At 36.6% G+C, this 19,558-nt stretch overlaps 1 protein-coding gene across 2 annotated transcripts; it reads right to left on the bottom strand.

Moving 5' to 3' along the window:
* Positions 1-1,093: 1,093 nt before the first annotated feature.
* On the bottom strand, positions 1,094-19,428 carry LOC103698645 (signal peptide peptidase-like 4). 2 transcript variants are annotated; one of them, XM_008780685.5, is made up of 14 exons: positions 18,989-19,428; positions 16,473-16,631; positions 16,278-16,389; positions 14,142-14,261; positions 8,890-9,041; positions 8,604-8,786; positions 7,720-7,754; positions 6,274-6,430; positions 4,862-4,915; positions 4,703-4,795; positions 4,473-4,615; positions 2,339-2,409; positions 1,730-1,813; positions 1,094-1,417 (listed from the first exon to the last, which is right to left on the bottom strand). In XM_008780685.5, exons 1-14 carry the CDS (start codon positions 19,127-19,129, stop codon positions 1,317-1,319), a joined length of 1,605 nt encoding a protein of 534 aa, XP_008778907.2. In that variant the 5' UTR covers positions 19,130-19,428; the 3' UTR covers positions 1,094-1,316. The 2 variants fall into 2 exon arrangements, with proteins under 2 accessions (XP_008778907.2, XP_017696598.3); XM_017841109.4 differs by having other exon boundaries at positions 4,703-4,915; positions 18,989-19,381.
* Positions 19,429-19,558: the final 130 nt, after the last annotated feature.

Genomic DNA, 19,558 nt, shown 5'->3' with positions numbered 1-19,558 from the left:
ATTTTTTTTATGCCGACAAGTTGCGTCTATGTTGTTTTTGATTTCTGCGAGAATAAATATTTGGAGACTACATCAAGATTAAATAGTGGCTTGTTTTGTTTCTTGGCACAGTATGCAATCGGCGCACTGTTCCACTTCCTTTCAACTAAACAATCATTTGAAGATTTTAATGAAATAGAGCACCTTTCAGAAAGATTAAATTAATATCTTAAAAATAATATATTAGAAATTCTTTAGTTTTTCTTCTTCTAGCTCATCCATCCCATTTATAAACTAGCTCCTATAGTCCTATAAAAAATTAAAATAATTTAACTCATTCTTCCCTCTCGAAATTACTTCATTTAATCCGACTTCTCTGAATACTTTACTCCTCCTCTTCCAAATGCAACCCAACAAAGGTGCTATATAAAAGAATTCGCCTTTTTAAAAGAAAGGCTGATAGCTTTTTTTTTTAAACTAACATGAACGCCAGTTGGACAACAAATAAATTTAAGCATTGTGTACAAAATAGAAATATTCGGTGGCTTAAAAATGTACAGCTTAGATAGGACCATCTCCGATTTATCTTTAATTATCTAGTAACTACATTCCCTATATAAGAATATTTGCAGGTAACTTAGCTGAGGGTTCAGAATTGCGCCTCACACCACCTAAGCTACAATTATTGGGGCTATATAGTACTTATCGTCGCAGTGATGTTTTCAATTGCTTGTAGAATAAAAAAAGTTAAAGGATACAATACTCTCTCCACCTATCATTCAGATGTCATACAAACATGCATATCGATATTCCTTTCCTTTCATTTTGGGGAAGGGAGGCACTCACGCTATTAGCTACCAGGCAGAAATAATCAAATCCCCCAAAATGACCATCATGTCGAATTAAACCAATACAAATTTTCCAACTAAATTCTGGCACATCAAGTACCGGCCAACTTCGATTAACATCTGTTTTATATCTAAGCTTATTATGTGGCAATTGAAGCAACCAAATTCAGAGTCCAAAGAAAACATGCTTTAAATATCAGCATGCATGCCAACAACTCCATTTTTCTTTTTCGTTTTCCTTTTCCTTTTTTCCTGGTCATAGAAAGTTAGAAACAACTCCACAACTTGTTAAATTTTGAAATTCGAGTCGTCGTAAAATACAACATTGAACAAAAGGTCAACACGAGAATCTTTGGAATACGAGAATCTTTTCCAAAGTCTCCACCAGTTCTGATCTATTACACATGTACCCTAATAGGTTGAACGCTATATATTCAGTGTTGCATATAAACAGAGAAATCTTTTTTTTTGCTGTCAAAATATAGATATCTATTGAACAGGTTGAATATGCGGACATATTCTCTTTGGTTCTCCTTTTGTCCATAAATTTCCGAGTTCACCTCTTTTTCGCCCCAGAGCCAAGAAGGTGCCTGCGAAGGATTAGGAAAGAAATCAACAGCCGATATCAGAAGCCAAAAGATGCATTCTGTAAGCAAAAGACTATTTCAACAAAATTTGCAAAGCTGCCATGGTTCAAATTCATGATAAACTCCGGTGCTAAATATGGGATAGGCTTATATGCTTGTGGACGATAAAAGCCATCTGCTCAGCCAAATTCTCTCCTTTTAAGGCAAGTTATTTACTCCTGTACAGTCTTTTTTTCTAATTTCCCCCCCATAGTCGTATATTCCTGTAAAGTCTTTCTCCCCTCCTCTTTTTGTGCATATGAGATCACCACTTACCCAGTGTGAAGGGGACGATGTAAAGAAGAGCTGGTTGGCCATGTCCATCCATTAGATTCAAAGCAACATATGTAATAAGAAGACCTGCAGAAACAAATTCAAGCACGATGCTAAGACATGATTGATAGCAGAAGAAAAATGTGAAGTTCTATTATCTATATATCCATCTTAGTGGTTGCATCATTCATGCTGGTGGATGAAAGTTGGGAAAGTTTTGATCATGGTAATCTGCACGAGATCTAGAAAGCATGTATGTTATGTCACTATAAAGTGTAGCTCTAGCTTTCAGAAGCCATACATTAAGTCATAATACTCTGTTAAAGTGAGCACTAACAACCATCCTTGCTGTTCTGTTGCACAAATGAATAATATGAAATTGTTATCTACAAAGACCATCTCTCTTTATTCAAAGAGTTGAAGCAATAAAATCAGTTTATAAATGTGCAATGATTTTTATTATAGGTGCACATAGAAACAGAATGAATCAATAAATACCACTGCACAATTAAGCTACTGTTCCAACAATGAGATTCTTCTCTCGTTACTTCCATATTAGCTTTGACACTCCATGCTAATCTAAAGACCAGAATAAGATCTAATTTGTCTTACCAGAACCATAAGCCACCATGGCCCACAAGAAATAACCAGCTCGTAGAGTTTTCTTTGCAGCAAAGTCATATCTGCGAACATAGACAGTTTTATTAAACTATTTTGCACTTTTATGGAGCTTAACTTTCAACAAGAATCAAAAGGATATACTAAAATATGCATCAGCAGTAGCATAAATAGGGGAACAGATGGGATGACACCTAAATCCCACTTAAGCAGCAACCTGCTACTAGAGAACAACAGCATACAGGAACTGTTTGGATATGATTTTTACCAATGAGGTAGGAAAAGCCATGGAATCTCGATTATCATCCCATACAGTGAACCTGATACCTCATAGAGATGGTCCTATATAGTTGGACAACTAAACCAATAAATTAAAATATAATACTATAAAGGACTAATGAGAAGTTGCACTACATTTCGGAAGTCAAGATTAACATTAGAAACATATCTATCAGAATAGTACAAAAAAGAACTGAAGACCATGCAAGCCATGTTTGGATTAGAAGCTGATTATCCTTATAATGCCATATTAATAGAAAATTGGCAGCATTACAAGGGAACAGCAACCCCGTATCCTTCTTTGCTATTTTAAAATGGGATAGAGGACCACTCATCCTATTTATACTGAGTGCTACCCTTGTACATATCAGCAGAAGAACCATCACCTATTCAATAGTAGAATAGCCCTTAAGAAGCAATATCCATTCTATATAACTTTTCTTTATTTAATATCCATCATCGGGGGTGGTTTGCCGGCACATGCACACGAGCATGACACCCCTTCCCCCCACCCCTCCCCAACCAAATACACACACACAGAGAGAGAGAGAGAGAGATGACGGGTCATAGGTGATGGAAGAGTCATTGAGAGGCAAAGCATGCACTAAAAGCCTGTTTGAACAAAGGCTTGGTTTCAATGGAATGAAAAAAACACTGCTGGAGACCACTTTTTAATTTCCTACAGATTTGCTGCATTTTATATTTTCATCCCAAGCAATACAAGCCCAAACAGCTATTACTATGTTATAAAATCCCACGGGTTTTTAGCTGATCCTATGGTTACCACACTGGTCCTTAATTGGCAAGAGACACCTTAAGACATATATAACACAGACTGATCCAGTTACATAAGCTGTAGCCTTTTGAATTAGATCACTAATGTCACACGATCACCCCTCTTCAAAGAACAGGTCTTCAAAGATAGGACAGCAAGCACGCCGAATCAGTGCTCTTTAAAAGAAAATTTTGTATCCTAGAAAACATGGTAATCTACACATGCACAAGCAGAAGTCTCAGAATCATTCCCAACAATCTGTGAAAACTATTTTGCTATGACAAGAAGACCTTTCAAATTGATATATGCAACAAAGCTGCTGGACTACCAGAGGTAAAACACTACATACTCTGTTGGAAAAAGAGGGATAAAATGCTGTCCTACGAATATGGCCTGATTGTGACATACCTATGACAAAAATCTCCAAGCAACATTGTTTTAACATATGCATCAGAATATCAGGAAACAATTACAGTCTAGGCACATAAGATCAATTTAATATAGTTGAGAATGTTAAGGTCAACATATGGTAAAACCAAGGTGGATAGGGAAAGAAATGAGCATTAATGGGAGGCTTGCGAATCAAATGTATTGCGACAGAGAAACAGCACCATGAGGGATGGTGTAGGCATTGTAATGCGAAAATAGGATGGAATTCCAATAAAGAAGAGCACTTTGGTTTGTACCAGAGAATCAGGAAAGAGGATGAATACCCAGAATTAGTGGGAAATTGCATCGAGGAATTTTTAAACACTTAGTTTGCAACAGGATTTAGCAATGAATGCCAATAAGAATTCAAAAGGCTAACATCAACACACTTGTGGTTATAATTCATCCAGAAATCAATTGTGATATTATCAATATTTCCAATTGACTCACGCCTCTTATATCTTTATCCAACTGCATCATTTTCATATTTTAATCAAAAGATTATGCTTAATGAAGATCTTTATCGTTGGTTAAAAATATTAGAGTTTTGATGATGCTATGCACTCACAACAGAAAAGTATACCTACCAAAAACCTGAATAGAAAGTATAAAAGATAACCAAAGTCAGAATATAGAGGTTCTGACCTTAATGAAAATACAATTAGCAGCCCAGGCAGGATAATGTCACCAAAACCAATAATGCTGTAACCCCCCCATGGATCAAACATGCGTGGGATCTTAAGTAACATGGGTACACCATCATCACCAGTCCTATCACCACGTGCAACCTACGAAATAGAGCATGTGCAGTATGTTACCCTTCAAGTTGTTGTCACTATCCAACAAATATAAGGCCTCTTAATAATAATACTTACCACAATCATCACACTCTCATGAAACCACCTCTTTGAAGCAAAAACCCAAAAGATGTCATACAGGAACGCACAGCTGAGAAGCACAGTACCCACCTGATGCATCCAAGAAGTTAAAAATGTGAATGTAATTCTTGGAGCCTTGGGACACGAAAATCTTACCTTAAGATTGGGTATTCGAACGATTTGGAGAACTGTAATAATCAAAGCAATACCCTGATTGAAAAGGCATGAAACAAGAAGAAAAAAATTAATGGTTAGCAAAACAAATTATAATAGGTAAAACTTAATCTATAGAAAAACCAGGATACAAGAATTGCATGTGCGGTTGACAATACCAAGACCAACAGAAAGAATGGAGTAATATCCACTCCAGCATGCTAGTTTATTTATGATGTTAACTGAATCATACTCCAGCTTTTTCTAATTTTGTCAAAGCAAAAGGGTGAAACAGATAAGCCAACATTTAGCTCAACTGAATCACGCAGAATAATCCATAATGCTCAAATTGTCTGATAGAAAGAAGTGATTTATAAGGCAGATAACAATGTCTTGCTTTAAGGAGAACATGATGCTAACTCAAGGCTCTTCAAAGGATACAATAATTGCTTAATTGAAACTACTTCTTTTACAATGAGGGATTTATTGCGGTCATTATCGGACATGGGTATCTCAACCGGGTTCTGAATTTTCAGACAGTGTTCCCAATTTCAAGGGGGCTCACATGGATAAGTCATCATTTTATTGCTAACAAGTATCCAGTACGTTGCAGATTTTAAGATTTGACACTTATAGATTATTATTCACAAGCCACATAAGTTGTCACTTCACAATTGATAGCATTTATCTTAACTGTGCAATTGAAGACTGTTGTGACACCTCATCTTGTTTTAGTGGAAAGATAACTCTTACATTTCCTGGCATAGTACACAAACATTAGTTTGCTTGTTTGCATTTTAGATGCATTTCCCTAAACACCACATTCCAATTGTTTTTTAGAAAAAGGTTGTGTTTTTGCACATGGATACCACATCCATCATATCCAATTTAAACATCACTTAAAATTGTCTTGGGGTGTCAAGACAAACTAATTTCTTATGTCTTACCAATAATAATTGGGAGAACTAAAGTATAGGCGCACGATAATTTTTGATTGAAAAAGTAAGATGTAATATATTCCAAGTTGAAGTGGACAATGATTTTTGATCAAGAAAGTAATACATAACTCCATGCTGCTTATCGAACCAAATTTTCAAAGATTCTTACTCAATTTAGTGGACTAAAATAACTCAAATATTGTCATTTACGTGCATAATTTTGGGGCTGAAAATTAGTTTCAAGTTTTCCTCTGCAAAAGTGATAGAGGACAATAGGTAGCATCTTCGCAACGCAGTTCAAGCACAATTTAGTTACAGCCCAAAAATATTTGTGCAAATTCTAAAAGGACATACCTAAAACATATGACGATTCTTGAATAGTATATAAAACAAAGAATATTATTTTTTCAGGACATATCCAGAACAAATGATGCTTCTTGAATAGTAGATAAAACATAAGAATATTATTTTTCTTACCAGGATATCTTGGCCAATCCAGGCATAGGACAAGGAGTGATAAACAGCCCATACAACAGCAAAAGCAATGCAGAATGGTGAGACTGCCAGTGTAAGGTATGAAACAGCTCCAAAGAAGGGAACTTTAATGAAAGATTCCCCAGCACGTTTAAACCATCTGCCAAAATTCATACATCAATAATTAGTAACAATCCAAAAGTATTATGCACCCTCAAGCTTTGTCAGATCAACTTTTTTCGGAGAGGAATGCATATAACAAGGAGGAAATTCATACACAATATAAATTGGAACATATTGAACTAACAGTTGTAATGATCTATTCAGTTTTCAGCATGGATTGTCCATGAAAGGCAGCAAACAAGAAGCAAGCTCCAAAAAATAGAACCAGAGTTAAAGGGGTAACAGATATTTAGTGGTAGTTTAAACTATCGCCGAACTCAACAGAACAACCAGGGATCATGAAGTGAAAATATCAGAGCATAGAAGAAGGCCCTGGCTGCCCAAGAGTTTGCCTCCCAAGTTGGAATAAGCGGCAGGAAGCAAGTAAACATAACTAACATCCATTGTTGCAAAGGCTCAAAATCAAGCTGAAAAGTCATGGATTACAAAAATCACCAAGCAGGGTAGAAGAGCAGGGATGCACTAATTGAACACATGGAAATTAGTAGAAGAGCACAGAAGCAGTGATAGAAGACATGGAAATTAGCAGGACATGGATAACAGTATCGATGCTAATCCATAATGCATATGACCAAGATGAACATTATTTGAGAGCCTCCAAATTTTAGCAGAAATAACATACTCAAATAAATGGACAAAGGAAGCTTTTGCTGGGTTGTGTATTATCATAGTTATCAGTGTGTTATCATTGTTATTAGCATCTGAACCCAGTTCCACCTTCATGTTAAGCAATATATCTTGAACTAGAGGTCAAAGATGGGATCAAACATTTAGCCAATGCTCCCATACATCTTAAAAAAGTCTTTTATGTTTGTCAAAATGTACATCTCATAAATGTGGAATATTTTTTATTTTTAACTTGAAAAGGAAGCAGGCACAGGAGTGAATAATCAGAGATTCAAAACTATGAATTCGAACACCAACAAAGCATCTAAATATGAACATTCAAAAAAACAATGGGAAAAAGTTGACATTGTATATCTTATTTATATCCCCTGACTGCACATAAAATTAAAAGAAGGGCTTCATTCAACAGATGACTGCAACTGTTTATCAAAGCAGGTGCAGATGTGGGTGAGGGGGATTTAGAGTTACTACCACTCACAGATTGTTGGATCAACAAGTTTGTAACTGATGCAATAACGATCGGATCTTACATGATGGTCTCAAACAGTGCGAACAATTATCTAGTTACTTCCATTTTCTAAATTAAATAATGCAATCAATAATATGCATAACAGTGGAAAAATGAAACACTCGCCATACCGTGATAACAAAGCTACCAAGCATGTTTGTAGGCCCTGAAGGACAAGAAGAATGCACAATTAATAAAATTACTGAAAGAATAACTGTAGTATGAGTAGTCTAAACATTTGCTGAATTATTCAATAGTTAAGCATCAAAGAAACGCATCGCTGCAAAATCTTTTATACCACAAGCTATGGTTTATTTAAGTATCACTTAATAGACTTTTTCCATGAAAAAAGTAATAAATTCTTGTAGAAGCAAAATGGTTCCAAAGATGAGATTTATGCAAAGACTTTGAGCCTCAGCAACCCAATAGAATTTTAAGAACATGTGACTTAGACTTGTATTTTAAGAATATAGCAATAGAAACAATAATACACCAAACTGACATCATTTGACCAAGTTTTATGCGATCATTAAAACAAGTAAACAAATTTTACATATATATACATAAAGATGTATATATTGATTTAAAGAAAAATTATCAATATCATGCAACTAAGGAGTAATCTTACCACCATCAGAAGTCATAATAATATGGAAACATTGTCCATGCTAAGAAAAAGATAAAGACACAAGATTTTAGACATCAGCTTTTTTACTTCCACTTTAAGAATATATATTGCTAAAACTATTGCTTGCTAATTCGTCTAGCAAACCATATCAGCAAAATAGCTTATATCAAGTTCTTAACCGCTAGTAGAATGACATGCTTCAGCACCACTGTAACATGAGCATGTAACAAGACTTCCTAAGCTTCTCCTTGGTCAAAATCATAGCTCATCGCAACACTTGTAGATCTGTTGATACAATTTATAATTCACATATAATTTGAAATTAAGTAGTGCAATGTCAAGTGCAGTCATCATGAGAAATAAAGGTTAAAACTAATGAATTTGCACCTCTACTCCACCAATGCAAAATAGAACCACCAAAAGCTCCACAAACCAGTGGGACATAAATTTGTAAAGTAGGATCAAGAAGCATGATGCAAGCACAACAAACAAAACAGCTGATGTTGTGTTTATGTCCACCACACCACCGGCGCCTGTGGTTTCCATGTTGAGTATCTCATCCGGGGCATCCTATGAGCATCAATCCATGTGTCAGTTACAATAAAAAAGTTTGGTAATATTCCAATACTGCAAAGACGATGAAATCCCTTTTGTGCAAACTGATAATAAGGACCTTTAGTAACTTTTCATATTCAATGGATGCTTCTCTAGCACTCCATGCTGACCAATAAGATGCACATAAGATGGTACCAACTGCCATAAGCCATAGAAACACCTCTGCAGTATCAACAAGAGGACGATCTGGAGAGTACAACTGCACCGCAACTGAAGTTGCGAACTATTAGAAAATTATTAAAATGAGCAATCAAATCATCTTATTCACCATTAAATAAACCATGAGACAAGCCTAAGCACAGAATGACATTTTGGCTAGAAGAGAAGGGGATAAGCAGGCAGGTGGGCAGGCTTGCGGCCATGCATGCAGGCATGTGTGTGTGCCTGCGTTCGCGTGCTCGCATGTGTCTGTGTGTGTGAGAGAGAGAGAGGGAGAGGTCCTTCTTGTGGATTGAGTTAGGAGGTTAGTGGATGGATGCAGGTCTAAGAAATGCTATTGGTATGATTCTCCAGTTCTAAACTCCCCCTTTCTGTCTCAATAAGTCAGACAAAAAGGCAGTCCATCTACAAAGGAAGAAGAAACAGAGGGAGGCATCACTTGGGGAGATATCATGTCAGGTCTTGGGACCTCACCCATCCAAGAACCGAGTCGAGTCTAGGTCCAGGGAGATGAGATTTCAAAAGACCCATCAGTTTACAGGTTAGGTCTGGTATGTTGAGGATTAAGACTCATAATGTACCCACCATTTATTGGGTTTGGTCTGGAAAGACCAAATTCCTTCATGCCCTCAAACAATTAAGTATAACATATCTTCAAAACAAATTAATAAACATTATATGAATTGCGAACAAAATAAAGCTAAGCTTTACAAATATATTACAGTTATTGTTGTACATTTTGAGTAAACCATCAGGTCCTGGTTAGGCTCACAAAAGTCAGTCAAGTAACCTAATGTATGATATGATCAAGTGGGGTCGGTCCACGTCAAGTACACCTACAGTAAACTAGTGTGGGACCTAAAAATTTTACGGGTCTACCTTTTGTACCCATGCCCAATCCATAGGTCATGGGGTCCGCATAGAATCTAGGTCATGTCCATATCTGCATGTAAGTGTGATAGAGAAGCATTTTAAAGTCAAATTTCAACCCCCCTTGCCTAGGAAGAAGAATCTAGAGCAAACAGAAACATTTTGTTAATTTCTTTTGGAATAAAACTAATGAATTTTCCGAAAACCTGATTTGCACACGAGGTAGATCTTGGATTCACTAAATTTCATGTTGTGCATAGTAGATTTGTCGCAATGACATCATTTTGTAAGATAGATAAAAAATTAAATTACAAATTAAAAGTTCTACAGTAAAGGAACTTTAATGAAACTTTAATGCTCAAAGCTAAGGTGGCAAAAGGAGATATCGTGATTCATTCTTATCATCAAAATCCAATATAGCATTAGAACGCCATTGTAAGTACAAAATAACAGGAGCACAGAAAGACTATGTACATATGGAGTTAAACACTTCAAGCATATTCGAAAACATATGTTTGCTTGCATAGGGTAAGCTAGAATTCAATTAGACTTAAGCCAATTAAATATGACTATGTAGTTACCATTTGCGGTTAACAAAAACCTTTGACTAGGACACAAATCTAAAGCATGTTCAAAAGCCAAGGTTCTAGCATGACTGATACATTATTCATCCATTGTGTGTCTTAAAGCAACCACTAGTTGAAGGAAAGACCAAAGATCAAAAAGTTGACACACTAGTGTAAAGGCACTGCTTCGTAGAATGCAAAGATATAAACCATCAACACTTATTCATCAATTGTGGCATCCTATTATAAATCTGTTATCTTATTGTCACTCATTACTATGGGTTAAATAATCAATCAACAAAAACTTTATATTGTTAATCCCTTTCTCAAAATTTCCTTCCAAGATTTTTATCTCGCATGCCCTTCTTCTTCCCAACTCCTAGGCTCCAAACCTTACTAGGTTGTCATCATGTCATCTCAACCAAATCTGAATCCCAAATCCATATCCCTTTGCTCCACATTGTTTCTACCTAGCGTACTCATTTTTAACTGCATAATTACCACTCTCTCACCTCAACACTTTCTTCCTGCTCTAACATGCATCATCTTTGTGTTGCTTAGCATTCTGATCTGTCAATGCAGATAGCCATACACATCCACCAATGTACATACATCTTTGTGTGTGTGTATATATATCTACACAGTTTTTCCATTCTTTCTCTTTTTTTCAGGTTTCTTTTTGTTTTTGCTTTTGTTTTTTTTTTTTTTTTTTTTTTTTTTTTTTGGGGGGGGGGAGTGGTTATCTTGTACAGAGTTTTCAGTTTTGCAGTTTTGGCAGTTCTGATAGCTTCACTCCAAGTTTTGGCGCTGTGGGCAACAAAATTAAGAAAAATCAGGAAAAATATTTTGCATCATTTCATTAATATTATGAGTAATTTAGAATCATAATTTGCGTAAATTGGGTAGGTTCAGGTAGAACCTAAACTGTTTTAAAGCTTAATATATTAAATATACTATACTTTTACTAATTTAAAGTTATCCTTCATTTTTCCCTAATTTTTATAATTCCCCCCACTTTTCTCTATTTTTTATAATTTCCCATATTTGCTCTATTTTTTAAATTTAACTAAACCTTTTTCCTCTAAGCATATGTCATTTTATTTCATTTTAAAAACTCAACTAAGTAGATAAAAATGAGCATATTTTATTATATTCCACATTGACAGTCCATGTAAGAAAGAAAAGATCCATCTAAATGAAAACCAGTTTGAATTCATTATTCCATTATAATATATCATTTTATTCGAACAGAAAATACTAAAGACCCATAAGAACCTATAATACTTTCTAACATGGTCGGCAAAACCGTCCCAAACCGTCCGGTTCGAGGCGTCCCGAGCCGTACCGGTGATGGACCGAGACGGTTTCGGCAACGAAACCGAAGACGGAGGAGAAGAAAGAGAAGAAAAAAGAGAAAAAGAGAGAGAGAACGGGGCAAAGAGGGAGAGGGAGGCCAGCCGGAGCCGGCCGGCGGAAGCTGGGAGCCTCCGCACGGAGGAGGCAGAGGCCAGGGATTCGTGGAGGCGAGGTCCGCCTCTGGTCCCCTGTTTCGTAGAGGCCCATAGGGGGGTCCTTTTATTTTTGAGAATTTTAAGTGAAAGTCAGCAAACCCATTGCCAACTACTATAAACCATTGAGAATTTTGCAATGGGTTTGCCGACTTTAACTTAAAATTCTCAAAAATAAAAAAGGCCCCTCCAAGCCCCTGTTTCGAATGAAATAGGGGATCGGAGGCAATGCCCTGCCTTCGCGAATCCCCAGCCTCCCTCTCCTCTGCCTCTACTGTGTCGATACAGGGCCGGCACGGCTCGAGGCCGTACCGACCCATGCCGCCGGGCAACCGGTCTGGGGCCAATACCGGCACAGCGGACATTGCTTTCTAACTAGTAAAGATACACACCAAGATTACATCTTGCCCACTATAATAACAAAATTTAGCCAAAAATAACATAAATCCTATCATTGGAACCTTAGATTAATGTGATATTGAATAATATTATCAGATTCTAGAAAACATTAGAAAGTATTGTGAATTATACATGTTAAACAGCAAAATGGTCAACAATTATTACTTTCAGTTAGTTTCTGCCGAAACTGATGAAACCGACCAAAACCAAAAATTTCAGTCAGTTTTTAACCAGTCTTTAGCCAAAATGGACTGACTGGTTTCAGCCGAAACTTCAAACCTTGCTCTTTAACTTCTTTATTGCCTGCACTGTAGTCCATACCACACTGGCAGTCATGTTACTGTTTTGGACAATCCCTCCCCAGTAACCAGCATGAAAGAAATTCACGGAAGCACATGTAGTTCATCCACCCAACTTTTTTTCCCAAAAGATGTTTTTACCTAAATCTTGGAGAGCATAAACCATATCTAATAAAATGATTCCTGGAAACCTCTAGCCAAGACCTGATTAGAACCTACTATATATATTCTTTCAAGATAGGTGTGGGCAGGTGGAGAAGAGGGCAGGAAAAAGGTTAAGAGCCAACTGCAGAGATGACAGCAGGGTTAGAATGTATGTATAATGTTACAGTGAATTTTGTAAAGTTGCTTATATAATTTAAAAAGCAAGAGTTCTACAACTGTATAGCAAAAGACCAAGAAAAAATCTGGAACTGATTCAAATGATGCTAATCCTCATCAATTCTAGTAACGTTAAATAGCTTGTTTGTGAACAGTAGGCTCAGAAGGAGGCAACATCAGAGTGTTCCAAAATGTGCTTAGCACATAAGGACGGTTGTGAAGAACTTCATTTCACCAAGCGCTCCACAATTGCAAGTAACATATGGACTTCTTTACCATTATAGTCAACTTCACGCACCGGCAAGTATAAGAGATCCAAGAACTTGGCTCCCACAGTCTAACCTCAAATCAGATACTGACAACTGCTGGGGTGTCCAGCTATCAATGTCTCCAACTCACTTTGATCTGAGAACCTAAGAGGCAGCAATTTTCACTCAGATATTCCCTTCACATCAACCACCAATTTGCACAATGACATGTTTACAACAAAGCAATGAATGCTGTCCTTTATTCAGTGTTTCTTATGTTTAAGAACTCTTCAAGGATATAGGACCTCAGCTAGAATGTTGTTGCTTTGATTTATTGAGGACAAGGTACGTCGTCCCGATACCAGGCCCTGTATTGGTGTCACCGTGTCGGTACGTCCAGTACGGAGGCCAGTTCGATGTACCGAGTGTCAGCACGCCCAGCGCACCGTATACCGCTACCAAACCGGTATGGTACATCCCATGCCGCCTAGTTCAGTACGGTATGTCATACCATAGTTGAAGACCACTTCCCTCACCTAAATTTGGGGGTGAACCAACACAGGAATGGCTTTTGCTCCTATATGGATGCATAGAAGAAGCAAATGCTTCCATCATTCACTCTTCATGACTTGTGATGTCTTAAATATATCAAGCCCATTATTTGCATATAGAGATCTTAAGTTATGCATTTAAAGTAACTCCGATATGAACCCCGTTCCTACTAATCACAAAGTTATACGAAATCCTTTAAATGGAGAATGAGGTCAAGTCAGCAAATCCATATAAACAGGGAATGTGAAGGGAGTAAAACGTCCAATTTTACTTTATCATAGTACATGTAACAAGAGAATCTTGCACTCTAGTATAATTATATTACAAAGTTCATAGTTGTAAAATAAAATATGCACTTTAAATACTATGAATGACATAGAAAACTCACCTGAGGCACCACTTGTGATGCTGTTCTCTAAGCTTGCACCTGCATCCTGTGGCAGCATAACTGCTGATATGCTTATATTCAACTCTGTTTCATTGGGATCACAGACCATCTTGTATAATTCTGTTGGATAGAAACAGTTTAAAATAAAAAATAGTGGCAAAGTGAAGCAGAAAAACAACTCAAAGAATCAACATCCTACATGGGAAGATCAGAAATTGGGCCTCTATTAAGCAAGCTGGTTGAACTACACTCACTACACAGAGACAAAGAATAAGAGGTTTATTAAATCCATGGAATACGTCGACAAGTTATTAGAAACAAAGAAAGAAGATGCTTAATTAGCTGAATTTGAATGACATATAAATGCAGAATTTGGGAAGTCTAGGATAGCAATAACTTCAAGCAGAACAACTAAGGCATATGAGATAAAACAATCTTCGATAAAATGAGACGAGGTTGTAAGGTCACATGCAGTTAAAGAAGCAGAAAGCAAAACTTGTAATTGGAACCATGCAGTTCATAACCATCAGAAAGGATTAGCTAATCAATATTTTGACAGAATGGAGATTTCATATAGACAACCACATAGAAAATTATCCATATTTCAGAAAGGGGCAGCATGGAGACATCTATGGACGCCCTGATGAAAAAACCATTATATAGTGAGAAAGATGAATCCTTCAAGAAAGTCCCAATTACCTTGTTCTCATGGAAGTTCTTTTTTTTGTTAACTTTTAAAAGATGTGTTCTGAAAGATGGGGAAAATAATGAAAATATTCGATCAGTTTGACAAAAAGGTTACATAGATCAAGACTTCATTAAAATATAAATTTCAAGATTGAAATTTCAAAACAAGGAAAGAAAATAATGGGATTATCTAATAAGGTTTATGATGGAATGCTAAGAAAGAAGACAAGTTAACTGGATACAAAGCTGGAGCCAGTTGCCTGAGAAAGATGACATTAAAGTGTGTGTACATACTCTAATTTTGTAAAAAGAAATGATGGTCAGCCACTACAATCAATTAAAAAATGATGACATAAATCTACTGACATGTGATGAGTTTTTATCATATTTGCTAAAACGTTCAGCAAACATAAGGGATCAAAAGGAAGATGGAAAATGAGAAGAATACATCTATTAAAGCTCAATGAAAAGACAGTAAAAATGCAAGACCAAGACAGACAAAGAAGGGAATGAAAATAATTAATAGGACTATGACAGAAATCAAGGAATCATGACTGCTCGTGAGAAAAGGGTGACATAAGAAAGGATTTTGGGATTTAAGTCCTCTTGAAAGAAATGGGATACTGAATGTAGGATTGAAAGGGAATGGTAAAGAAAAAGAATGGCAGGAATCTAGTTGAAGATAATGCTTTAATCTGGCCATTCAAGAACTCCAATCCCATTTGAATTGTTGAGTAAAAGAGCAAAACATCACAAAAGAGAGAGAGATAACGGGTTTTGGATCAATATAACTTATTATCTTTGTAATTGACCATGTGAATAACACAATAAGTTAATGGCAAAATTTGCCTGATTAATGTAGAGAACCATTTTTCCTTCAGCGTATGCCATATTATGTTAAAAAGAACAAAAATTAGTGGACAGAATTTACAGCTGAAACATTTGAAAATACAAGACCAAGACAGACAAAGAAGGGAATGAAAATAATTAATAGGCCTATGACAGAAATCAAGGAATCATGATTGCTCGTGAGAAAGGGATGAAATAAGAAGGGATTTTGGGATTGAAGTCCTCTTGAAAGAAAAGGGATACTGAATCTAGGATTAAAATGGGAAACATTTGAATCCCAACTTTTAGTACATACATTTATACATGTATGCTGGTATGCCTGTATGCATAGAATTTATAGTTGAAACATTTGAATCCCAACTATTTAATATGTACATATATACTTATGTGCAAGCATGCATGTATGCCTGTATACATGTAAGCCTGTATGCATGCCTGCCTGTATGAACATATGCATGCCTGCCTGCATGCGTCCATGTAGGTAGATAGGTATATAGGTGGTTCAGTAACCAACTCTTACTCTAATATTGTTGGCCTAGCAGGTTTAAATTTCAAATAGGATCATATAACCACAAGCTACTGAGCAGGAAAAGTCCATACCTTTACGATTATTTATAATAAGGATGGCAGAAGCACCAGCTGCTTCTGCAACCTTTGCCTTGGTCGTAAATCTGCAGTTTCCTCGTTGCACTAATAGGACATCTCCAGCAAGCTAACAAAAGGAACAAATTTCAAGTTTCAAACACCTGAAGTGCCCGTTAAAAAGTACTGAAAGAAAGGAGTATAGAAAATAACCTTTTTCTTAAGTGTAGTACAGCAATCAAAAGGATCTGACGCAGAAAGCCGAGTTCGGTTCGCATGCTTTTCTTTTGATTCAATTGTAGTGCCAAATCGAGCACCAACCCCAACAAACTCAGCATCTTCTCTGTTGTTAACCCAGGTTTGCACTTTTACCTGACAAGAAGCATACATGATATGAAGCCTCATCAAAGAGAAAAAACACAAATGCTGCTAGAGTACCTCTGACTACAAAGACAAACATACTGCAGTTATGAAGATTTATTGCATCTAACAACTGGCAAGTATTTTGTAGCAGAATGATGGTGCTCAGGGTTTCAACAAAATCTTGTGAGGGAAAAAGATGAATAAACCAGTTCCAAAGACAAAGTAACCTTAGAGAACATTTTATGACCTAACGGGTAGAAAGGAGCAACAAACAAAGATGACCTCCCTGGATGCTAGTAATTCAGGAACCTTTTTGAAGCTTACTGCATTATGGCACAGGTTCTTGATATGCTAAAACCTACATGGTATAATCGGTATTTCCCTTCAAGCTGGACATGCTTTAATGTGTTTGATATACAGAATATGTAACCAACCAACCTATTCAGACATCAGGAATCCATATGAAGGCAGACCATGAATTGACACCACATTTGAAAGAAAAATGGATGGAATACTATTTTCTCTCAACTAATTACCATTAAAACCCTAGTTTGTGCAAATCTACTAGAACTACCCCAGGAACATTGGTTAACAGAGAAATAAATATTCCCTGCAAAGGGACTCAACTATAGATACACTTTAACATAATAACTTGGTACAAGAAACTATTATGAAATGAAATGATGCCAAGGGTTCATGTGGAGATCGATCTCCATCAACCCTATGAACCAAGCACTAAGGTCAAGACCATGAATAGAATCCTAGCAAATTTACACTTCAAATATTTACTATCCCCGTACCTTGAATATTCCAAAAATTCTAACAATGAAAAAGAAAATTGGGACTAGCCACAATTCACCATCATCAATAATGATGTGGAGTGAAAAAACAAACCATGAAACTCCCAGGTTTCTCTGATAAGATAAAACATGGAGCCAAGATCAGGAGTAACTAACAAACATTTATATGGGCCACTGCCGCTGCCACCACCACAAAATGAAGAAAGTTGACAAAGGGGAACACATTAGGTTAAGCAGAGAAATGAATATACAAACTAGACATAAGATCATTCTCAAAACCACTCTGCTCATGGCAAAGATGGTGATCAAAGAGGAACCAGTTCAAGATTCTAACACCTAGTGATAAAGGATCCGCTAAAGATGTCAAAACGTATCATCCTGAGTTGAGATGAGCAAAATCATTAAAGCTGAACCAACGAGAAAATGAAGAAGGAAAATAAAACACAGACCCTCTCTGTTCCCGTCCTTTTATTTGCTCGAGGGACTTCTCACCAAACATGCAAATTACTTAAACTGATAACAAGATTAAAAAGGCCTCAGAATGAAAAAATTTTCATGATTACTTGTATACGGATGATTACCAATTGATGGAATTTTCTACCAAATTTTGCTTTGAACTGAAAGCCGCCATGAAAATCGCTATCTTAGGAAAGTCCACGAATATGTCCGTGGAAGAAGTCCATAAGCATCCTAAAACTCCAGTCAAGCTAAATTGTTCCTTGACTTACTCATGTTATTTGAAGGTTTTTTCATGTGAATCTCACCGAAATTCAATACCTCTGCAATAAAGTTGTCAGCTTGAAACTATACTTTCTATAGCAAGCAGGCAACATGCTTCTCAACAATGAATAATTCAATAGTTCAAAGACATTCAGTACCTCTGGAGTTCCTCATTCACACACGATAGACTACACAATATTCAACAAAGGATATCTTTAACTAGAAACATGCTCGTACCTAGAATGACTAATGGAGACAGAAAGCCTGAATTTCATACAATAACCTCATTTCATGGCCAAAAAATCAAATATTCATGTCAAGCAAAATTTAAGAGGAAGAAAGAAATTGCAAATTAGCACAACTTTATGCATGTAGAATAACCGACCCAATCTAATCAAAGTCCCAAGAATCTTATGCTTCAAGTGAAGCAATTCATTTTTTTTTTCATTTTCCCATCAGGGACAGTGGCAGTTGTCATGCTAAATATGGTCAAGATTGTACATCGAATTCCAGAGTTCATCCCACCATAGCAATCAATCAGGCACCACTAAATCGGAAAAAAAAGGAAACAAGGGTTAATTTTGTTCAACGCTAACCTCCAAAAAAGATTTAACGTTTCATACTAAAGATAACCCTCTCTCTCGATTTCCACGACTACCGTCCCCACCGACCTAAAAATAGAAACTTTTCAGGACAGAAATACCAAGCGTCAAAAAGAATCAGAAACCCTTCACGCCTAGCGCAGTTCATAGCCCCTACGAGTCAAGAACTTCTCAGAGCAACAAAAATCCAACCAGGGAAACTGAACGATTTCAAGAAACGAGGCGAATCGAAGAAGAAATTCACCAGAACGAAGTTGTTAGAGCATCCTGGCAGCTTCGGGGCCTTGTCGTCCTCGTGGACTATATCCCCTCCAAGAACCAAGCCGGGAAGAACCGATATCACGAGCAGCGCCCACAGCACCCCCCACCACCTTCCCAAATCCATCAAAAATCCAACTATTCCCAGCAGAATTAGAGTATAATAGGAAGAAGAACAAAAACTAGAAACTAGGAATTTCTGCTTTTTCTTCTTCACATAATAGAGGAAGAGGGAAAGGGGAAAGAGGGGGAGAGGGAGGGGAATGAAGAATAGGAATAGATCTGGCTGCTGCTATATAACTGGGTTCTTGAAGTCCCGTTCCCCACTTTTCTTCCCTTCTCACTGTTTCGGTCGCTGCCGCCCGGATTTACTTATTTTATTTATTCATTTGTATACTTATCGATTTATCTCGCTTTCCCTCTCTTGGGTTGCTTGTTTGATTGGTTTTGTTTTTTTTTATAGAGTTTTTTTTAACGTACATACCCACTTAAATATTAAAATTTATGGAAATATTTTTTTAAAATTAATATTTACATATATATATATATATATATA

Source organism: Phoenix dactylifera, chromosome 10, assembly GCF_051530095.1.
Source record: "Phoenix dactylifera cultivar Ajwa chromosome 10, Ajwa_hap1_PhDact_Kaust_v1.1, whole genome shotgun sequence".
Lineage (NCBI taxonomy): Eukaryota > Viridiplantae > Streptophyta > Magnoliopsida > Arecales > Arecaceae > Phoenix > Phoenix dactylifera.
The sequence above is the reverse complement of the archived record's forward strand: the minus strand, read 5'-3'. Positions and strand labels throughout refer to the sequence as shown.

Coding starts and splice junctions, on each gene's coding strand:
- LOC103698645 (XM_017841109.4), bottom strand. CDS start 19,129: ATGGATTTGGGAAGGTGGTGGGGGGTGCTGTGGGCGCTGCTCGTGATA. Junction 9,042..14,141: donor CATCACAAGTGGTGCCTCAG/GTGAGTTTTCTA, acceptor TCGCAACTTCAG/TTGCGGTGCAGTTGTACTCT. Junction 1,418..1,729: donor CATCGTCCCCTTCACACTGG/GTAAGTGGTGAT, acceptor AATCCTTCGCAG/GCACCTTCTTGGCTCTGGGG.